At 46.6% G+C, this 22,952-nt stretch overlaps 1 protein-coding gene across 4 annotated transcripts in view; it reads left to right on the top strand.

The window, feature by feature from the left end:
- The first annotated feature begins 419 nt into the window (after positions 1-419).
- The window catches only part of ATP1A1 (ATPase Na+/K+ transporting subunit alpha 1), a 31,984-nt gene continuing 9,451 nt past the window's right edge, over positions 420-22,952 (top strand). For 2 of the 4 annotated variants that reach the window (XR_008617148.1, XM_024119666.3), the window contains exons 1-13: positions 420-703; positions 11,756-11,860; positions 12,487-12,546; positions 14,607-14,810; positions 15,462-15,575; positions 15,966-16,100; positions 16,213-16,330; positions 16,795-17,063; positions 17,598-17,796; positions 18,055-18,164; positions 20,082-20,216; positions 20,900-21,092; positions 22,355-22,530. Coding sequence is in view for 3 of the 4 variants with exons in the window: in XM_024119666.3 (XP_023975434.1) it covers positions 692-703; positions 11,756-11,860; positions 12,487-12,546; positions 14,607-14,810; positions 15,462-15,575; positions 15,966-16,100; positions 16,213-16,330; positions 16,795-17,063; positions 17,598-17,796; positions 18,055-18,164; positions 20,082-20,216; positions 20,900-21,092; positions 22,355-22,530 (1,830 nt within the window). In the remaining variant the exon portion in view is untranslated. The other 2 variants (XM_028488964.2, XM_028488965.2) reach the window with 2 other exon arrangements.

Raw genomic sequence — 22,952 nt, 5'->3', positions numbered from 1 at the left:
TCCGCGCAAGGTTTCTGCCCCGGGTCCGCGGAAATTCGGGGACCCAGTTCCGTGGACGTCCCCGCACCCACTGAGGACCTTGCGTGCCCTCCAAAGCAGGCCGGTTACGCAGGGCGGCGGGAGGGGGGCGCGGGAGCTGCATGGCCGCCGAGTCCCCGCTGCCCAGCCAGCCGGCGCGCCCGGGAGCGGCGCGGCCGCGGCCTCTCGGGACGTGGGCACGCGCGCCCCAGGGCCCGGCGCCCTCCAGCCGGGAGCCCCGACCAGCCGCAGCCGGCGCGGCCCCGGCCTGTGGGTGGGGCTTGGGGCGGGGGCGGAGCCAGGCCCGCGGCCGGTGTCAGGTTGCTCCGGTAACGGTGACGTGCCGTGGCGTGGGCGGGGCTAGCACGCAGGTTGCATATTTTAGGAAGTGAGGAGGAGGCGCGGGCTTGAGCTGCGGCTGGGTCTGGGGCGCAGAGCAGCGGCGGGAGGAGGCGGACACGTGGCAGCAGCAGCGGTAGCAGCCCCGGCAGCGGCGGCAGAAAAGGCATCGGCCCGAGCCGCCGGCCGTCTTCCCTCCTTCCCGCCCCGCGGCAGCCCTAGCTCCCTTCTCTCCGCTCCCCCGGTCGCGCTTGCTCGGCCGGGAGCCGCTCTCTTCTTTTCTCTCTGATTCTCAAGCAACAGGACCCGGCGCGGGGCACAGACCACCGCCAGTATGGGGAAGGGGGTGAGTGTCGGGGGAGCCAGGGGAGGGGCACGGGGAGCCCTGGAGGGGAGGAGGAGGAAGAGGAGGAAGTCAGGAGGGCGACCACAGCCAGCGGGAGGCGGAGGAGGAGGAAGCGGCGGGGCGCGGAATGGGTTGGCAGAGCGGCGAGGCTTAAAAGACGACGCACTTTGGAAATGGAGGAAGCGCAGTAATGAGGGGCGGGCGGGGGAAGGGAGCGCCGGGGGGACGGAGGGCGGCAGCGCCGGGCAGCGCGCAGACCCTGGAGAGGGGCTGCGGGCCCTCGAGTCCGAGCGCGCCCGGGGTCCGGGGCTCCTGGAGGCGGCGCTCGGGAGCCGCGGGCCCGGGAGGAGGAGGGAGGACGGCTGCTGGGCGGCCCCGGCAAGGAGCGGGCCGCCGGCGGCATCCCCAACCCGCTCCTTCCTTCCCTCCCTCCCTCCCTCCCTCCGCCCTCACCTCGCGTCTCTCGCCTTTCTTTTTTTCTCCGCCCTTCTTGCCCCGAGGAAAGGCGTGCTCCTCCCCTTCCCCTGGGGCGCTCTGCTCGGCCCCTTCCCGGGCTGCCGTTCCCGCCGCAGCTCCGGCCCGGCGCTGGGGGGCTTGCGACGCGGGGGCGGCCTTAGGGTTCCAGGCTCCTTCTGGAGGCGCCGGGCTTAGCCAGTTGCCCGCAGGGGCGGCCGCCTTCTCCTAAAGGAAAAAACTGGCTTCCCCTTACTGTGGAGCCGGTCTGGCAGGCTGGTGCCAGAAAGGGTGTGTCTCTGCCCTAGGATGGCCTTTAAGGTATACTTTTGAGAGCTTTAATGGGCCCCTTTCCATAAACATGGGATGCGCCCGGGGCAGCTGGAGCAACTGGAATGGTTATCTTACTGGTGGGGAGGGTGTGTGTGTAGATTTTTTGGAGGGATGATCCAGGAAGGAGCACAGGCTGATCCACCAGGGTCTCCGGGTACTATAAACACGAAAAAGGACGGGAAGCCAGGGCAGTACGCGGTAGGAGTGCCGACCTGCAGAAGAGGGGTGTTCCCGAAGGAACGAGGGGGTCCCCTGGGCAGGAGAGGTGATAGCTGTGGGAATACCAGAACGACGGCTGGTTCCTGCATTTCTGTAACTTGGAGCTGTGATAACCCGTAGCCATGGCAAGAGACTGGGTGCCAGACCCCAACGGGACCAAAGTCCAGTCGAGAAAAGTTTATACAAAAGAACAATCAGAAGTCTCAGTTGATGGGATAAAATGACCAAGTCAAGAGAATACTGGTAGGAGAGAATCCGCTCCATTGTGTCCGGGGCTTGCACAGTGCCTTGGCGGTTAGTAGGTCTTGAAGGTTCTGAGGGCTCCTTGGTGTCGAGTGAGTGATGGGCGAAGAGGGACGGTGCATTCTTTGGGGACTCTAAGTGGATTTTGAAGGAGGTCATTGAAAGGCTTGGACCTGGTGGAGAAAGTAAGGAGAAGTGGGAATGCACAACTTGCATCTTCTAAAAGCACAAAATGTGGAGGGCTGGCTCAGGTCAAGTAGCTGAAAAGAGCTGAGTGCCAGCCTCTGTACTTCCAGGATGAAAACTGGGTTAGTGGCCTGTGCTTGTACCACACTATCAAACCCTAAGTCATTCCAGTAAACAAGCTCTTTAAAGCTCATTTCTTTGTCTCTTTCTCCTCAAAAAAAGTTTATTTCTTGAGCCTCACATTACTGACTGGGGGGCTGTAGAGATCGTAGATATGTACCCGGGGCCTAGAAAGGTGAAGTGATTTGCTCAAGGTCAAATGGTTGGTTAGTGACACACCAGACGTTCCTGATTCGTGAACAGCCTGTGTGGTCTCCCAGCCAGAATACTCACTCACTCCTTAACATTGCCTGATACGCAGAACTCTCAAGTTATTTTTCAGATGAAACTGGGGTGTTTGTGAGGCTGGATTAATGGACCAGAGAGATGTTTGAATAACTAAGTTATGTCCATAGATCTATATGTCCCTTTCGTAACCACACACATGCACAGTGGTGGTAGAGAAAGCGCAACATACCTGGGTCGTGGAGGTTCAACCTAGATATCTTATGGATTTTTAATAAAATGCCTAGTGGCTGGCAAACACAAAATTGCATTGTAACTGGTTAACACAGGCTGATATGCTGCTTATCTGCTAGGTTGTAGTTAGTATTTTGGGTACTCTGATAAGTTAAACAAGGGGGTGTGTGTGTGTGTGGGGGGGTGATTCCCGTGGGATAAAGTTACCCCTTTGTCCCCAGTGACTTAACGTGATAGTCCAAATGTTCAGAAGGATATTTTATGCTCAAATGTTGGGATTTTTCCACATGGGGATTAAAATGTGGGTGGAGTGGTGACTAAAGCCCTGCTGATAATTGGTTAACCAGGAAGCCAGTGCTGGCAGCTAATTTTTAAGGTCATTGTTAATTTCTTCCCTCCCTGTCCCATTACTGTTGGGAGCCCAGGTTTTGACTATATTTCAGGTGATTTTATTTCTCCTTAAAAATCGATCTCCTAAGCTTTTGGTAAAGTAATGGAAGAACAGCTCCTGCTGAATCATTGCTGGATGAAATAGGATTTTGTCCTTTTTTTCATACTGGGTGTTTTTGCCAGTCACTTGGCTTAAATCCACAGCTAGGCCTACCACCCACAATCCTTTAGCTCACCAAAGGTACGCAAGAAACTTTCTTTTTTCTCAAGTTTACAAAAGATGAGGGGAGGGGGATGTCACCTGGTCCTTCACTGCAGTTCTCCATTGTTTGAACATTAACTTAGTTACCTAGAAAAGAAACTATAGTTTATGGGTAGTGATTTAAAGAGGAGCCTGGAAAAAGATGCAGGTGAAGGTTGCACAAGGGATACAGATGTCAGCAGAAATCCTGGTTGTATGGTAGCACTATCAGCTGCCCTTTGGGAGCTCAGCTTGAAAGTGTGACTAAATTCCCTCTGGCTGCTATAAAGCTAGTACTTTAGACTGAAAACATCGCACGGCAGAGTCCTCAGAGTGGAAGGTTGCCCAGGCCTGGCCGGAGCAAGTGGAGTGGTTACGGGAGGAACTGGTGACTAGCCCTAGGGACAGAGAAGAAGGTCGGGGATGCATCACACCGTTTGCCCCCGTCAAGTGTTCAGTGTATGAGTGACGAACACCCCCCCACACACACCCCTCGCCTTTCTGTACCCTGCTCTGAGGGTGTATTCTCTTTGCGTAACTTACTATTTGTTAATTTGTAGTTTTCTCTGCCAGTAAGTTTGTAACACTCTGGTGACTCACCTTTAGGTGGGAGGGTAGGAAAGGGGGAGGTCTGCATCATAAGTCTGAGAAGATTGAGAGTAGGCTAAGCCTGACAACCCCCGTCCCCAAAAGGGGGCAAGGAATTTTTTTAAATCCAGTAAAATGTTTATTCAGGTGAGGAATAAAACTTAAAATATTCAGACCCCTGGAAGTGTTATTCCTAAATTGCACTTAAAAAGTGAATTCAACATTATAAAGCCCAATAGACTGGGTACCCATCCATTCTCCATCCCAGAACCCTTCTAAAGCATTGTTTTCTGATTATTTTAGCAACAAATGAACAGATAAGTGACTTTCTGTTCAGTCAGGCTATGTTCCTTTTGTTTTTTTGTTTTTTTTTTTGTTTTTGGCTGCATTGGGTCTTCGTTGGTGTGCACGGGCTTTCTCTAGTTGCGGCGAGCGGGGGCTACTCTTTGTTGCTGTGCGTGGGCTTCTCATTGCGGTGGCTTCTCTTGCTGTGGAGCACGGGCTCTAGGCATGCGGGCTTCAGTAGTTGTGGTGCACAGGCTCAGTAGTTGTGGCTCGCGGGCTCTATAGAGCACAGGCTCAGTTGTTGTGGCGCACAGGCTTAGTTGCTCCGTGGCATGTGAGATCTTCCCGGACCAGGGCTTGAACCCGTGTCCCCAGGCGGATTCTTAACTACTGCACCACCAGGGAAGTCCAGGCTATGTTCTTTCACATAGTATATCCAAACTTAAGAATGAAAGAAGCTTTAAGGAAAATAGTTTTTGAAGGATTTTGTATGGAAAAGTAAGTAAAATTAGTTTCTTTATTTAAAACAGAAAGTTTTTTAAAGCCCTGAAGTGTCAGTTTCTCATCTGGCCCTTAGGTAGAATACTCACCCAAGTGAAAGTCACCTGTGTTCCCTTTAGAGACGGTACAGGGCAAGTGTGAGTGGCAGCTGTTGTTGGGTTTTTAAAGCATTTGGCGTTGAGAGATCTAATCTATATAAACTATGGGTTTTTGCTGTTCGTCAGTCTTAAGTCTTTTCAAAACTAGAAAACAGGTTTTTCTGTCACCTGAAAAAAAAATACTGAAGATTGAAAAGAATGGGAAATATTGAATACTATGAATTACCCCCCAAAGGGAAGCTGAGTGGAAGTGTCATTGGACACTGCTGGGATGCTATTGAACGGCATCTTCGAGTTCTCATTTACTTTCACTTTCCAAGTAAAAGGCTTTACATTTTTAGAGTCTTGGTCAAAGTCTTGTGAAATAAAATGGGCTTTTCAGGCCTCTGTGAGGGACAGGAGGGTGAACATTTGTGCTGTGGTGCCACCTTCTAGTCGCCCAGGGCACTCTGCCAGCCAGCAGGCCAGAAGAAGAAACACGAGTGTCAGATCAGATGGGCTCACAGTAATCAGAGTTGCTGCTTTTGGCCAGCAAAACACTGGGCACAATGTTTCCGCATCCCTGCCAGAGCTGTCCAATTTTGGATTCCGCTGAAATTACGTGTCCAGTAAGTGATAATGTGAAGGACAGAGAATTTTAAAATCCACTATTTTTTAAAAACTCTCCTTCGTTTATATATTTTTGGAAAAGGAGCCATAACCAAGTCAGGTCTGAACTTTCTCACGTTGCTATGAATCGAATGTGTGTGAGAGGAAGTGTATTCTTTGGCTGTAGTCATAGAGAGACTGTTCTTTGCATATGAGTCACCTCCTTAGTTGTGCTTAAATCTGTCGTCAGGAATCCAAAAGCAGTTCTTCACATTTATTTGACTAATGCTTCAGATAGCAGATTCTGTCAGTGAGAATAGAAGCACCTCACTCTATCCCCCCAACCCACCCTGCAGTTTTTCTCTCTGGTTTCATTTGGATCCTGAGCCAAGGGAATTTTGGCCAGTGGACCCCATTCCTTAGTTCCTTTGTGACTTTACAATGGATTATATCTGAACATTAATTATCTCTATACCTGGTTTTATTCAAACCCTGTTCAGTAACAGCTGTTAGATGTTTTTGGTTGGTGATCTGAAAAGTTGATCCTTGATGGCTTGTGTTTTTGTCTTTGGGACCTGTATTGTTTGGGGGCCTGATAATCAGTGTGTTAAGGTTTTGTGGATCATTGGGACTTGGTGCTTGGTTTATCTTTCCAGTTTGTCATCATGGTGAGGGCAGGGCCTCACGCACCTGGGGTGTTTATCTTCTTGTGTTTTTCCTTTATCCTCCACATGATGCTTCCGTGGTGCCATATTGGTTTTATTGGTTTCAACTCAGGTGGCATTTCTCTAGGGCCTATCACTGTCTTTGTCCTCTTCAGCCCTGCAGCTGTTTTACTTCCCACCCTAGGCTTCAAGGTACCAATTGAGGAGCGATCAGGACTTACTGGAAATTGATTCAGTCCCCTTTTAATGCTTGTGCTGGTTATTAAGCCAGGGTCTCTCAAACCAACAACTTCTTTTGAGTAGCACTAGCTAAAGAGTGGTCTGACAAAATGACAGAAGGCATGAGGAGGGCAGCAAAAGGGGGGAAACGGGCAGAACATTTTAACTCTTCATAACCCAGGTACCTAATGTAGAGGTAGAAAACCCCATTGAAAAAACAAGTTTTTTTATTTTAAATAACTGAAAAAGCATATTTTTAAAGAGGTCGTAAATCTAAAGTATATTGATTATTTAGATGTTTTAGAATCGTTTTGAATGATCATGGATGTATACTAACTATTGCAGGTAGGGTGGACTGGCAGGCTCATTGAAATTTCACATTCAGGCAGATTGGGGAGGAAGGTTAAGCCTTGTTCATTTTAGGCTGAGGGAAACCGCTGGCTAGAGCTGGAGCTGTTTTCTTTGCCCCCTGCTGGCCGATGGGCTGCAGCCCAAGTTTGGAGGGACTGAGCTGGGCTCACAAAGAGACCCACTGCTTTGGCCTGGCTACTTGATATTCCCCAGCTCGCGGCAGGTTTAGGTGAGTGAGAGAAGGACTGTGAAGGCCAGGTGTCCCTCGGGTCACGTCCTCTTCCTTCTCTGCCCTAAACGCTGCTCTGGGCTGCAGAGCCCTGCAGTGTCACGGCAGTGCCGTCCTCTTTCAGCCCCAGCCGTCTCCAGCCTCAGCTCCCTGGCTGGAGAATCCCTTGTACATAAACTAAACTACTAAATCATTTAGGAGCCATCGGAGGTGTGAGATGAACTGGGATCGGTCATGTCTTATATCTTTATGAGTTTCAATTGACGATGAAATAAAAAATGCCCCAAATGAGGTGGTTGTTTTTTTTTTAATTCATAAAGACTTTTCATAGTAAGTGACGAGTGGCAGTGATTTACATGTTCATTAAAACCAAGTTATAATAACCTTTGTGTAGTGCTTTGCAGAGTACCTTCACATACACATTTGTATTTGATAATGATTAATAATATATCATCCCAGGGAGACTGGAACGCCTACCCGCGCCCCCCTTTTTACGTAAAGGAAAGATGTAGCCCAGACTAGGCAGTACCTCTAGGCAACCAGTGAGGATCGGAGACCATCCCTCCAACTTCCTGCTAAGGTGGAATTTGCCAGTTGGGTTCAGAGGTATCCTTTCTACAACCCTCTTGGCCAGCTTTGAAATGTGCTGCATTTGGGGCAGTTACTTTTACCCTCCTTTGGCCCCTCTTGATAGTCCAAAGCTTTGTCAGTTTTGGAAACAGTGCTGTTTTTAGGTGTTTTGTTTTTGGATTTGATGGCAGCCCCTTGATTCATCTGACTATCAGAATGCCTCTCTAGAGTCTTTAGTAGTTACACCAAGTGTTATTCCCATTTTAGGCAACGAGGAAACTGAGGCTGACTGTTCAGGGTCGTCTAGCTGGCACATGGCAGAGCTAGAATGACTTGGGACTGACTTAAAAGTACCATCCATAGTCCTGTCCAAAGGGTGTGGACATCTCTGCTTCCAAGTACCCTCCAGACTTTATCAGCAGCAATTTCTGAAGTCTGAAGACCTCTGACCCCCGGCTGGCCACAGGGCATTGTGCTGATGTGGTGGGAGCTGTGGCCAGACATCACACTGCACAGTTGAGAAAGCCTCTAAGGCCTGATGGGGGCCAGTTGAGATGGGTCCGAAGGCCTCGGGGCAGCTTCAGCTTAAGTAGAAGTCAAGTGACTCACCTCTAGGATGGAAGCCTGTCTCCTAAACTCATTGCACCTTCTTTGTGTGCCTTTGTAAAAATTTTTGGGATGTTTCTCCGCACCTGTCATATCCGCTTCCCACTCCACCCCCCTTTAAATTGTTAATTACTGAAGAAGAGGAAGGAGCATCTCCAGCTCTAGCAGGCCTTGCTCATTGTAAGGATTTGGTCTGTGTTTTTAAAAAAGTGAACGTTGGGGCCTCAGCCCTGGGGGCTGAGGGTGGGCACCTTCCCAACGTTGCACACCAGCCCCACTCTGTGCGTAAATTCACAGACAAACGTGAATGGATGACAACAGAAAATAGTGTTAAAATAGTGGGAATCAGCGATTTTGCACAGGAAGCTTTGGGGGATGTTTACTGACTAATCTCCCTGAAGTTGGGACAGAATTGAACAAATGAGGAGTTTGGTGCTTTGCAAAGAGAAAAAGCTGCTAGTGAACTCTCTTCTTCTCTATCAGGAGAAGTCACTGAAATGAATGAAGCTTTTGCAGCAAATCCAGGGCTTGTCAACAGATGTTGTTATGAAGATGGTTGTCTGATCAAGATGACACTCAGTAACCCTTCAGTACTAGATGAACTAATGAGTGAAGAAGCATCTGAGAAATGCATAAAATCCATTGAGGAGTGAAAATGGAACCCCTAAAGAAACTAGTTTGAAACAACTAAAAAAAATAAAAAATAAACAAGTGCACCTTGCTCCAGATTTCAACCTTGGTTCCTCCTGTCAAGACTTTTCTCACCCCATCTCCTGAGCACCCTTTCCCTCTACCCAGATCAACTGGTGGCAAAACTCATAGTGAACCGTCGAGAGGATGAAATCCCCAGGAAGCACAGGGCGAAGTAATGACACTTTTTATTTTAGGCTGTGTCACACTGGGCAGGCGCCTGCCCTTGTTGTGACCTCCCACTTCCTAAATTAGAATGGGAAAAACAAATGTTCACAAGTGGCCCTTTTTTAGGGGGCGGGTATGACAGTGGCCTTGAGCCTCCATCGTACCCTTCCCCTTCCTCAGAGACGGCACAGCGGTGCCCAAGGGTGCTGTCGCAGGGAGCCCAGTCACTGCCCGTCTTCTGTGGAGGAAGGAGAACTGACCTGCATTTCCTAATGGAAACAGTGGGAATTGTGTGCCCAGAGGAGTGGGCAGGTCATCGCAGTAGATGCGGGAGACCATATTATCGTTCCCCTTTTCATGACCTTTGTTTTTCCCAAATGCTTTTAAAAGAAATAATAAAATGCTGTCTACCCAATTTTAGGTTGTTCCCTGTCCTACCCTGCACCACCGCACCCCACCCCAAACACACACACACAGATTTTTTTTCTGCTTTGAAACTAGTAATTGAGATTGGTAGGGACTCGTGTAATATTTGGTTCCCATTAAGATAAGCTACTATTATTGTTTTACTTGTAGGGAAGCACTGAATTGCATAAGCTGCCTGGTCTTCTGGACATTGCCTAGTGAAACAATTAAAATCTTGAAGGAGAAGAAATATCACTTGTTAGCACTGCCCCTGTCTCTTTCACAGATATCCTGTTTTAAACCACCACCCCTTATATGCCGTGAAGGGATGAAGAATGGGGAGGGTTATTAGGGAATCTTGATTTCCAGCTACCTTAACCATTGATAACTGAGAAGCTTCAGGCAGGAGATCTGTTTTGTAAATGGGGATAAAACTCTGGAACATGTCCAAGGTCTAGCTGCTCCAATAATTCTCTCCCCCTCCTTTGGAGTGGAAAATATTGAAAGTCGGAGAATAATCAAAGCCTACAGATGGTGAGGCAGAGGGCTTTTAACTCTGATTTTCATATATTGAAATTAAATATGTTTTAATGATACTCAACTTGCTTAACGAGAATTTGTGAACTGGATTTAAAAAATCAGTACACACGGGCCACGTGAGTCTTTTAGCGGTCCCTAGTCAATGTCTTTAACATGATTTTTCAGTGTTGTGCTTCCTTATTAAATATATGAAGGAAGTCCCACTTTAGTTCCTCCGCTGGTGGGAGCCCCGTCCTTTGTTTTGTTTGTCTGCTTGCTTCCAGTGTGTGTGATGATGTTCCACTTTAACTCTGGCCCCAGGGCTCTCCCAGAGAGGCTCTCAGCAACGTGGTTGCTCTGTAGTGGAGAGAATGTGGAGAATGTTGACTATCTTTAGACTTGCTTCATTCTTAACAGATAAGATACAGAAACTAAAGAACACTCTGAAAAAGCTAATGGGCAGGGAACACTGTAAATGTGACCACACAAGTTGAGCAATGTGAATACTGTACATGTCTCTGTGTTTTGGCATCACTAACTAACCTGGGGCCGGGATCTCTTTAGAGTCTTAAGAGGGTATGTTCAAATTCAAGTGAATATTGTATTTATTTGCAACCATATCAGCTATGACTGAAAGACACCTATATGCTTTGATTTTTTTAATTTATGTTATATTCAGCACAGTACAATTTTAATCTAGACAGTGTTTCTACCTATTGCTTTAGTAGCTGGTGAGGTACTCCTGAAAATCAGAAATGATTAAGGGAGAGCCACAAATGAATACAAATAGCACCACATAGCATCCACTGTAAGAAAATTGCTAATATAATTTGCCTTTCCTTGCCCTTCTTAGGTGATCGCGGCAGTTTGTGGGCTGGGGGCCTCTGGAGTGAGGGGCGTCTTCTCTCCAGGGACTGCTACCCTTGGGAGCAGGCTTTGTGTAGCTGAGCTCAGGCATTTTCAACAGGAGGTGGGGGAGTGGAACAATCTTAATTTAAACTGTGGAATCAACGTTTTCTCTAAAAATGGTTCCAGTTTTCAAGAGGGAGGCGTAGGTGGATCCTGCGAATTGTGTGATAATGCACATGCTTTTCCTACATCCTGCTTATGTCAAAACATTTCCAGGGACTTTCATTTGGGCGCTTTATTCTCAGGCTGTAGATTGAGGTGGGGACTCCTTTTTTTTGGTCTTTCACTTGAAGAATTTGAGGGATCCTTGGGCTGACTTTTTTTTTAATAAGATGAAAAGGTCAGTGCTCTTAAGGCAAACCCTAAAGAGATATTTAAAGTTGATCCGAAATGACTTCTTTGCAAAGATAAGAATTTAAACATCATAATAAAAGTCATTCGAATTTAGGTGTATATATCATTTAATCCTCTCAAACCTCTAAGGAGGTAGGCGCCATTATCTCCATTCTAGGGAAGAGAACAGAAGAATTTCAGAATTAGTGACTTGCCCAAGGACACACAGCTATTAAGTGGTGGAGCCCAGGGTATGAACCTGTCTCCTTCAGAATCCAAGTGCATAAGTACTATACTGTACTCTAAGTTAGTGATGTGAAGATAGTTTCATTCAGTGGGGAAGGTGGAGGGCCATGGCATGGAAATGTTGACAGCACAATCCTCTCCCCCCATTTACCCCAAATGGAAGCAACTGGCAGGGCCATTCTGAGGCCTGACAGGACTTTCCCATTGGTCTTAATGCCTTAGGGTGCAGATGGCCTGACCTGAGCTAACGATGGCAGTATTAATCCCAGACTGCTGTTGAGTATGCAGCATTAGAACATATATTTCCGTGGATATTAGCCCAGTGACTCTTCAGAATGATGGCTCTCCCAAAACTGCTGAAAACCCTTTCTCCACAATCTTGAGTTTCGGAATGCTGTTCCGAATTCACAACCACACGTTTCCCACATTCCTCTATAGGTTGGACGTGATAAATATGAACCCGCAGCTGTTTCAGAGCATGGCGACAAAAAGAAGGCCAAGAAAGAGAGGGATATGGATGAGCTGAAGAAAGAAGTTTCTATGGTAAGTACTAGGATGAAGGTTGCCCTTTGTTCGTCTTAAAAATTAATTGTATCTTACATCCTTTGAGTGTTATGGTACCCCTCCCCCCAGTCATCCTTCAGTCAGAGACTTGCTATGGAAAAATTTCATTATAAAAGCCGTTAGAGGGTTGGACAAGTTACTCAACACTCCGGCATAACCAAAGGTCCACAGAGGAACTGTGGATGATATCGTGGGCCTTTGCTTTTGTGTTTCTGCATCATACTGAACACGGGGAACTTCCAACCTCCGCAGGCTGCAGAGACATCCACAGATGCAACCTGTCTATAATCTGCCTGGTCATCAGAGAAGGTAGATGAGGTCTCGTAGGTCTCTAAGACTGTTGGGTTTCTCTGACGATAGGTGGCAGACAGTCGGGCTCCCATCACATAGCTTGGGCCATTCTCCAGTGAAGACCATTCAGTAGGTAGCTGTATGATTGCCAAGCCATTGGGAAACAATGGTGAAAGTATACTAACTTGTGCACTGAAGAAAAACTTGTCTTCTGAGCCTAATGATAGTGAGGAGTGATGATATCGATGCTTTTTTAAATCTTTTTTTTTTTAAATTGTACAGTGTTTAATTCTTTTCCTTCTGTTTTCCCTTAGGATGACCATAAACTTAGCCTTGATGAGCTTCATCGCAAATACGGAACAGACTTGAGCCGAGTATGTTCTAATTTGTTGTATAGAATCCTGATTTTCCCTATCCCGTTTTCCCCGGTATCACAGGCCTAACCTTAGGGACTCAAGGAGAACAATGACAGCCACCATCTGAGTGTCTGCTACATGACATGCAAAAAGTTTGGGCCCTTTTTTACATTGCTTCTGTTTTGCGTTTTGGTTTTTTGGCTGCAAGGCATGTAGGATCTTAGCTCTCTGACCAGAGCTCAAACCCATACCCCCTGCATTGGAAGGCCAAGTCTTAACCACTGGACCACCAGGGAAGTCCCAGAGCCTGGGCTCTTATATGCTGTTTTACTATTTTGTTTCCCCTGAAACTTTTTGGAAGTACACGTTATTTTCCCCATCTTGTAGCAGGTGACAGCCAATAGGTGGGAGTCCCAGGATTTGAAACTGAAAAGCTCCAAAGCCATGCTCATCCCCTGACCTTGTGATTACAGATCTTCTCTTTACTCTTCTACATTTGTTAAGTTGAGTTGATTATTTCAACTAGTTGAATCTTGAACGATGCAGATTTTTGCACTTTTATCAGCTAGCTCATTGCTGTATGTCAGAGCCTTTGGTTTATTCTATCATTTATTTGAAACTTGGTTTTTGAGCAGCTCAAAGAAACCTTTAAATAAAGTATGTATTGTGTATCCTTGTTATCGAGGGGATTTTGATATTAACTTTGCCACAAACAATATAAAAGTAAACAGTCAGGCGCAGGGGTGGAGTTTGTTATTTTCTAGACAATCACTAAAAAGTCTGAGGAATGACTAGAGTGCCAGCTAATATGTAGCTATTGTTTCAATAAATTATCAAGAAGTTCTGAGAAGTCTGGGGGCCTTAAGCTCTGAGAGGAGGCCTGACTCTAAGACCCAGCAGGCAGTTCCTCTCTGAGCACGTCACATGGGTTATCTCACTGAAGTTTTCATTAGATTCCTATGAAGTATGTTCTTTGGGACCCTAAGTTACTTATTCAAATGCTGTGGGTCTGTTTTCTTACTTGTAAAATGGGTTGTGGTGAGAATTAAACAATTAATTGGAAGCACTGGATTGATTCAGTGCTCAACAAATAGAGACAGCTCAGATGGCTGGTGGTGGTGGTGTTTATTCTGTCCAGGGATCACATCACGAACTTGAGGCAGGGGAGGGTCCTAAATAAGTCCTTGTTTTCCTTGAACCATTTGATGTTCTTTATCCCTTTCCCTATACTCCCTAGTTAATGCCAATATTAAAAATAACATTAAAACAAAATATATTTACACACTTCAGGCAAAAATGTGTTTTATGTCTTTTTTATGAATTGGTATTCTATGATGAAAGTAATCACATTTTCCCCTCACGGCGGGAGCCTCATGTCTCTTGTCTGCTGTCATCGCATCTTGGTTTTAAGGCCCATTAGAAAACAGCAGGGCCTCAGTACAGTGGATGCTTCTTCCAGTGAATACTTTTCAACTGACAGGTGTCCGGGGGGTTAGCTCAAATATGCACATGTGTGAACCCTTCCCTGCCAGACAAGTATTTTCATTGCCGTCCAAAGAATAAAGTTATACTGAAGCTTGGCAAGTTAACCCAATAACAGGTTGGATTCTGACAGATTTTTTTTTTTTTCCTCTTTTCATATTTATAGAGTGATTTTCCCCCCCGCTTCCCTGACAGATTCAATACATAGGAAACTCTTAAGCTCTTAATTTGCAAAACTGAATCGATTAGTTAAGATTGATATCTTTTTGGTAAAAATGCAGTTTGGCATGAATCCCTTATCTAAAACTCGGAAGAGACCGGACCAGATTCCAGTCTGTCCGTGGATCAATTTTAAAAGGATTTTAGTTTGGGTGTTGTAGATTCCTCAGGAAACTTGGGCTGTTGTTTGCCTGAACCTTTGCGGACGTGGGCGGGGGTTAGGCGGGGAATCATCAGAATTTTCCAGCTTCTACGTTGCCCTGGGACATTTAGTTTTCTCCTCAAGTCTTTTACTGCAGCTTCCCAGCTGTCAGGTGGCTGTATTAGCTTGTAAGTCCTGAAGCAGTTTGTCTTATTTATGTTCCTCTATTTCTCAGGGCTTAACACCTGCCCGAGCTGCTGAGATCCTGGCCCGAGACGGTCCCAATGCCCTCACTCCCCCTCCCACGACCCCCGAATGGGTCAAGTTCTGTCGGCAGCTGTTCGGGGGGTTCTCAATGTTACTGTGGATTGGAGCAATTCTTTGTTTCTTGGCCTATGGCATCCAAGCTGCTACAGAAGAGGAACCTCAAAATGATAATGTGAGTGCCATAGTTTCTAATTTGGATTATTAGGTAATGCATAAAGTATCCTCTGTCTTTGCCACCTACTTATTTTCAGTTATCACTGGTTACTTGATGGTTTTAAACACTGGGGAAAAGTAGCATCAGCAACGATTGCCTTCAAGGCCCCTCCGTTCTTCCTTCTTCGTTTCAAGTTCTCTATCCCATCTGCTCTGCGTGTAGATGTTCTTCCAAGCTGGGCATCTGCCCTGCATGTTGTTTCTGTGAACAAGCAGCTCTGCTGAGGCCCTGGCTCAGGTCTTGCTGCCGCTGAATGGCAGAGCACAGCTTCTAATATTGGAACATTACGCATGTCCAGAAATGTTTGGTAGCCATTCTTCAGAAGTCACAAGTTGCTTTGAAAATATCTTTCTTTAATAAGGCAGGAGAAACGGATTCGTGTAGAATATTTCCCAAAGTCTGTCAAGCTAGTGACCAAGCGTCGGTGTGACTCCATTTCTGACACTCTTGTACACCGTCTCTCGGAAGATAAACGTGAAGACATGAGTTCTGTATTTCTGAAGCCTTGATCTCTGTTAAAAGTCTGGTTTTTATTCAGTCGAAAATTGACGGAATGTTCCCAATTCTTTACTAAAAGCCATGCATCCTAACTTGTTTGTTCTGTCCCAGCTGTATCTTGGTGTGGTGCTGTCCGCCGTCGTCATCATAACTGGGTGTTTCTCCTACTATCAAGAAGCTAAAAGCTCAAAGATCATGGAGTCCTTCAAAAACATGGTTCCTCAGGTACCTGCCGCTTTGTCCTTCCCCATCAGGTGGCTTGACAGCCCCAAGAATGTGAGCTGGTGTGAAGTTAAGGTTTTCCAAATAGTCAGTTGCTCCATCAGAGAGAGGGAGATGCCTTCTCCCCCCACCCAAAACCAGGTCTGTCTTTCTTATACCCCAAAAAGTGAGTGTCTTCCCTCTTCCCATCGTACACAGCACGATGGCAGCATGCAGACTGCCTCTTAGATAACTTGAGCAAGCTTGTGTAACTTGATTAAGTAAACAGATTAATATCTTTGCTATACGTTCAGATAATTAGGATTACAGATCATTTTGTAATTTTGACACTACCTTCTTGCTGGTATCGTTTTTATCTGATGGAATGGTGTAAACCGTATTCTCCTTCCAAAGCAAGCCCTCGTGATTCGAAACGGTGAAAAACTGAGCATAAATGCAGAAGAAGTTGTCGTTGGGGATCTGGTGGAAGTGAAAGGAGGGGATCGAATCCCTGCTGATCTCAGGATCATCTCTGCGAACGGCTGCAAGGTGGGTTTAAACAGAGTCTCCGTAGTTCCGGACAGAGTGAGTTGAGTGGTCCAGTAGCCCGGGATGAGGCTTGTGTTGCTCACGTGACGCGTCTTACTTTTCTCACGGGCAGGTGGATAACTCCTCACTCACTGGAGAATCAGAACCGCAGACCAGGTCTCCGGATTTCACCAATGAAAACCCCCTGGAGACACGGAACATTGCCTTTTTTTCAACCAACTGTGTTGAAGGTAGACCGTTTTCAAGCACTCTTCAGCACGGCGTGGCATTTATCTTGGACATTAACAACCACCACCAAAAAAACCCACGGCCACAATTTCTCTTTTTGTCTTATTGGCCCCATTTCTGACCACTTCAGTTAGGCACAGGGCAGAAGAAATTGACTTGCTGGCAGGAAGACCCAGGAAGCCTCGGGGCTGTTTTTTCCCTCTTCCTTCCACCTCTTCCACTGTGAGCCTCTTCTGTTGGCAGTGCTAAGCTAGCATGGGGTTTGGAGCCGCTGTCCTGCTAATGGAGAGAAATCCTTTGCCAAAGTCCCTATAGTTTAAAACAGACGGCGTATACCACCAAGGAGCTGGCCCTTAAAAACATGTGTGTTTTTGTCTCTTTTTTATAAACCCTGCCAGGTAATTGTGCAGATTCTGCGGCTTCATTGGTAAAATTTAGTACAATTCCCCCTCCTCCTCCTTTTAAGGTACTGCACGTGGCATTGTCGTGTACACGGGGGATCGCACCGTAATGGGCAGAATCGCCACGCTCGCTTCTGGGCTGGAAGGGGGCCAGACTCCCATCGCTGCGGAAATTGAACATTTTATCCACATCATCACGGGTGTGGCCGTGTTCCTGGGCGTGTCGTTCTTCATCCTTTCTCTGATCCTTGAGTACACCTGGCTTGAGGCCGTCATCTTCCTCATCGGCATCATCGTAGCCAACGTGCCAGAAGGTTTGCTGGCCACCGTCACGGTAAGAGGCTTGGGGAAGGCGATGCTCGCTCACTCTGACGGCCTGCCTGAGTGTGAGACTCATCCGCTACCCTTTCCTCAGGGACTGCGGGGGCGGCCGACTTAGGTTTTTTTTTTGCATGTGTTTGTATGTGGGTTTTCTTCAGAGCCACCTGGTAGGGTTAGACAATGAACAGACCTCAGCATGTTTTTATATGGAAGATAGTAACCCAGAAGCATACTTTTTTTTTTTCCTTGAATTTTATCACATGATCCAGAACAGTGTAGCCCAGAAAGGAGAAGAACTTGGGTGGTAAGTAGGGAAAACAGACTATGGTAAATCCTAGCTATTTTCACTTTTCTTAATAGTCTGCTTTTTGGAGGGGGGTGGGGGAAGCCCCATAGACACGTTACCATTATTATTTCCTCCAACTTCAGAGGAAGCTTGGAGAGATTTAGTTTTAGGCAAATTTCTCCTATGTTAGGGGGTAGCCAGAGTTAGTATGGAATGGCCGCCTGGTCGAGTTTGAAGTAATATCTGGCTCCAACGCTTTAGGTGTGCCTGACCTTGACCGCCAAGCGCATGGCCAGGAAGAACTGCTTAGTGAAGAACCTGGAGGCTGTGGAGACCTTGGGGTCCACGTCCACCATCTGCTCAGACAAAACCGGAACTCTGACCCAGAACCGGATGACGGTGGCCCACATGTGGTTCGACAATCAGATCCACGAGGCCGACACGACGGAGAATCAGAGTGGTAAGACCAGGGCCCGGCCCACACCTGAGCCTCACCTGCTTGCTTGCTTTTTATCATTTGGTAAAGAGTCAGGGTTTTAGATGGTTTGGGTTTTTTGTCTTTTGGGGTTTTGTTTGCATGTCAGTACAAACATGGTTGGAAAATGCCTAAAACCTGACTAGTTTCGTTCATTGGGAAATGAGATGTGTCACCTCACATTTCTGTGGGCCCTTGGTACAAAGCTAGCGCATTATTTTCCTCTCTTTTTGCTTCCACCAGGTGTTTCATTCGACAAGACCTCGGCCACCTGGCTCGCTCTGTCCAGAATTGCAGGGCTTTGTAACAGGGCCGTGTTTCAGGCTAACCAGGAGAACCTGCCTATCCTGAAGGTCGGCTCAGCAGTTCTGTTAAGGTTGCCTTTGAGGTGTGCAGATGCCACCCAAGAACTACCACCTGAGGGTTCTCCTTAAATAGCACGTGACCTTTGGGGGCTGTAGAGTAACTGGGACACTTGGAATGGTCCATGGGATGCTTTGCTATGTGTAACTTGAGTTGTGTTGCCTGTAGACCCCAAACTACTTTCAGTACCCTGTGGTCAATATAGGTCAGTAAAGGGGGAATATACAGTAAAAACTGACCAAAGAGGAGTTGGGGGAGGTGGGAGGCAATCTTTACTGGTGAAAAACCTAATTAGTAAAATCCAGCTTTACGATTCTTGAGTTTATGTGATGGTCACCTAACCTAGTAGACAGTGAGGGCTACTTTTGTGACTTAATAATCACATTTGCATATTAGGATACAGCAGATTCCAGTCAATCCCTTAAGCCATTTATTTTCTTAAAATAGCTCAGCTATTTCTCTTATTTGTTCTTAGCTGGCTACTAATGTTGCAGAGATAAGCTAAGCGTAGCCTCGTGGAATTCGCATGAAAGTTGAAATGACTGAGAGATTTTTCTGTGTGGCCCAGTAAAGACTTGGTCCCAGAAAGGTCACGAGCTGCACAAGGTCCTTGCGGACAAGAGGAGCTGCATGGGGCCCTCTGGGCGGCTCCCTCTCCCCAAAGCTGCCTGTGGTGGTTCTGGGTCGAAACTGGGTTGTTGAAGAGAATGTGGCTCCGATGGAACCGAGATGGCTTCTGTTGTGAAGATAGGATTCCTTTATTCTTTAAAGGAGATTCTCTTGGCATTGAATTGATGTTGTTTTGAGGAGGATGTTGTTGATCTTGGGATAAAACTTGAGATGCCAGCTTCATCGTTTTTCTTACCTCAAAGTGGAAATTTTCTAGGCTTTGAGCACAGGGACTCCTAAGTATCCAGTCTTTGCTCATTTAAAAGCTCCAGAAAGACAGCATGAGATGTTATTTCTAAGTTATTTCAGGGGGTTGGGGCCACGTTATATTAGTGGCATTATCAAAAAAAAAAAAAAAGGCATGCAGCCCTATTCTGCTTTAGTAACTGGCCTTTATTAAAGTGATCCCACTTATTTTATGCTTCTTACCAAACCTCACCAGATTTCTTATTAAACAGGGCTACTATATTTGTAAGTGAGCATTAACTTGCTATCTGCACATGCGGCCTGGCATGCCAAAGTTCTAAAATGTTTATCTGTGTAAAAGTTGGCTGTAGCCAAAAATGTTTTTAGTATGTCAAAATCTAAGCGTTACAGTGTATCACACAAAATATACGTGTTACCGAAAATGTATGCATTAACTAAAATGGTGGCTGATTACATTACCGTTGGAGCTAATAATAGCTTTCAGTTGGCATCATTCAGGCCCAGACAGTCCTGCACAATTGAATTAGTTTAGAATTTGAAGTCCTGTTTTGCCCTTGACACAGACAGCTTGCCCTCCGTCCTGAGAACCCAAGGCGTTTTCTTTTTTAAATTGCAGGGCAGTGAAGGGGACCGTAAATATTTACATCCTCACTCTGTATTTTCAGATTCATAACTAGAAATAGATGGTTGGGAATGGTTGGCTTTGAGACTTCTCAGCAGGCCCAGAGAAGGTAAAAAAGGCCAGAGTAGGTTGGAAGAGTATGTTGTGCTCCTCCCAAGTGTAGGTGACACCTTCTTGCGCCGGTTTGCGGGGGGGCCTCTGGGTGGGGCGGGAGGACAGGAGGCCGGCAAGGAGGAGGTTGGAGTTTAGGGGCTGTGACGCTGTGGTCACTCGCCACAACTGTGCTCCTCCTTGCCCAGTTCCCCTCTCCTCCTGATGGGTGGGAAGACATTCTGAGTCTTATCTGGCTTTCAGGGATGCCTGGGTAGAGCGCTTTCAGGGTGACTAACAGAGGCGTCTCTGTTCACAGCGGGCCGTTGCAGGCGATGCGTCCGAGTCCGCGCTCCTGAAGTGCATTGAGCTGTGCTGCGGTTCTGTGAAGGAGATGAGAGAGAGATACACCAAGATCGTCGAGATACCCTTCAACTCCACCAACAAGTACCAGGTCTGAGGGTCTGGGCACCTTGTGGGGGACCCAGGGGACAGAAGAGAAGGACATACGCTGGAAAAAGATCCATCATCCCTTTTGGAATTTTCCACACCGACATGCTTTCTAAAAAACGAATGAGTCACACTCTTTATGAATGCGTTAACTTTACATCTTACCCTGACTCCATATAGAAAATGCTAATTTATTTGAGTATTAGTAGGATAAATGAAGCCTCTTCTAATATGTTGTCCGGGCCCTTTTGAATTCTCATTTGTCGGTTGGAGTGGGTGTGGGCGTTTGGAGAGGGGGCTGGGTAGGGCTGCAGGTGCACACGTGTGCCAGTCCCTTTTCTGAATTTTCTTCGGGAAAATTGTGTACATGAACATGTGTCAGGGATGTCTGAGCACCTCACCACGTTTGTTTCTTCTGTAGCATTCAAAGTGTGTTACGAGGTGCGAGACACTTCAAAGTTCAGAAATAGGGGATCTTGGATATTTTTGAAAACAACTACTGGGGACTTACCTGGTGGTCCAGTGGTTAGGGCTCCACCCTTCCACTAACGAGGGCCTGGGTTCCATCCCTGGTCGGGGAACTAAGATCCCACAAGCTGTGTGACGCGGCCAAAAAAAGAAAAAAATTCCCTCCCTGGGCTGCCCGGCCCAGCCATCCAACGTTTGCATCTCCACCATCCTTCACAGTTGTCCATCCACAAGAACCCCAACACGGCTGAGCCCCGGCACCTGCTGGTGATGAAAGGTGCCCCAGAAAGGATCCTGGACCGCTGCAGCTCCATCCTCATCCACGGCAAGGAGCAGCCTCTGGACGAGGAGCTGAAGGACGCCTTTCAGAATGCCTACCTGGAGCTGGGTGGTCTTGGAGAGCGTGTGCTGGGTATGTAGATAGTCTGGCAACAGGGCCGCAAACAAGTCCGGGAGACAATTGCAAGTTACTGGGTTAACCTCTGTTTCTCGTTAACTTGCCTTTATTTGCCCCCTATTGTTTTGAAAACAATAAGCGCTGGAGACACTGGGCAGCAAAATGCTGCTGGTTTGCTTCTGACTTGGACTTTGACCTTTGGTCTCATGCTGGTCAGTTCTGTTTGCTCAAAAAAAGAGGGGAAAAGAGTTTTATTATCTGGTTTTTGTTGGTGTGTCCATGATCTGTAAACTTAATGAAATGAAAATTAATTCCCTAGGGCATCTAGAATAAAGCCACTTCCTGATTGCCACAGAATGGCTGTGAATTTACACGGGCACTTGTGCCGCCAGCTCATAAATTAGATGAACGGTAAACTCGGGGCCCAGGATGCCACCTGTCCTTCTTGCTCTGTCAGCCACCTCGGATTAGAAGTACATTCACCCACTGTGTCATTGAGAAAGTGGCATTTATAATCTTGTAGGTTGACAGATAAAAATTCATTATTGATGTAATTCTTCTGTTCTTAGTTTGGGTAACTTAGAACTGGTCCCTTACTCATGTTCTTACCTGCTCTCGTCTAACTTGGTGTCTTAGGTCTCTATCCAACTGAAAGGTCGCTCTTAAGTGGTTTTTGTTTCTGCACCTCCCACCACAAAGAGGAAGCAGCCTCTCTTATATGAACTCCACTTGATACCACTTTAAAGTACACTGTAACCTTCACACAACATTGAAAGAAATATCTTGAATATCATGATTCTTGTGTGAACAATAATACTAGATATAAACCCCTTGGGCAGAACCTGTCTGATCTGCATTTATCCTCAAAGAAGCTGGCACGATGGCCCACGTGGGTGCTCAGCAGTGTACGTTGGTTAGATGAACAGCGAGCAGAGATGTGGCCTTGATTTTTCCCAGAGATGGAAGTGGAGACAAATAATGATATGATGTGCCACGTCTCAGTAACTGAGTGGGCAGGTCTAGGAGCTGGAAACCCTGGTGCCAGAGTCAGTCTGCTCTACATTGAACAAGGCCTCTTCCTCTGAGGCTTAGTGATGGATTCTGTCTTTTGCAGTTTTTCTTCTAGGCATTCTGTGTCATTCATAAACGATCGATAAAACTCACTTGGTTATAAAAGTAGACTTTAAAAAACCTTCCAAACAAAGTGAATAATAAGCCGCTGTCCTGCTGCTGCCTCTATCACTAGAAGTCCTCACAGGCTCCCTGCCCTCCTGCAGGTTTCTGCCACCTTTTCCTGCCAGATGAACAGTTTCCCGAAGGCTTCCAGTTTGACACCGATGATGTGAATTTCCCTATTGATAATCTCTGCTTCGTGGGGCTCATCTCCATGATCGACCCACCACGGGCTGCCGTCCCTGATGCCGTGGGCAAATGTCGAAGTGCTGGAATTAAGGTAATGCCCCGCCCCCCTTTTTGGCATCACCTCTCAGCAGCTCAGGGGCTCCCATCGTCACGTTGCCTTGTGGGGTCCCTGTGGCAGCTGGTGTTTCTCACCCGGAGTATCAATTTCTCATCTCCAAAGCTTTTTAGTTTCCACCAGAGAAGACCAAATGGTATTAAAATGTTGGTGCAAACTGCAGATGAGGGATTGAAAAAAAAAAAAAAAAAAAATCAACTTTTTAAGGGAAATGTAATGTAGCAAATTCAAAAGAGCAGAAGACCTGGTAAGTTTTGTTTTTTAAATAAATAAAATAAATTTATTTTAAAAGTAGTATGGTTTAACATATTCAACAAAGTTATATTGGCACTTTTTTTTTCTTTAACATCTTTATTGGAGTATAATTGCTTTACAGTGTTGTGTTAGTTTCTGCTGTA

Source organism: Physeter macrocephalus, chromosome 4, assembly GCF_002837175.3.
Source record: "Physeter macrocephalus isolate SW-GA chromosome 4, ASM283717v5, whole genome shotgun sequence".
Lineage (NCBI taxonomy): Eukaryota > Metazoa > Chordata > Mammalia > Artiodactyla > Physeteridae > Physeter > Physeter macrocephalus.
The sequence above is the reverse complement of the archived record's forward strand: the minus strand, read 5'-3'. Positions and strand labels throughout refer to the sequence as shown.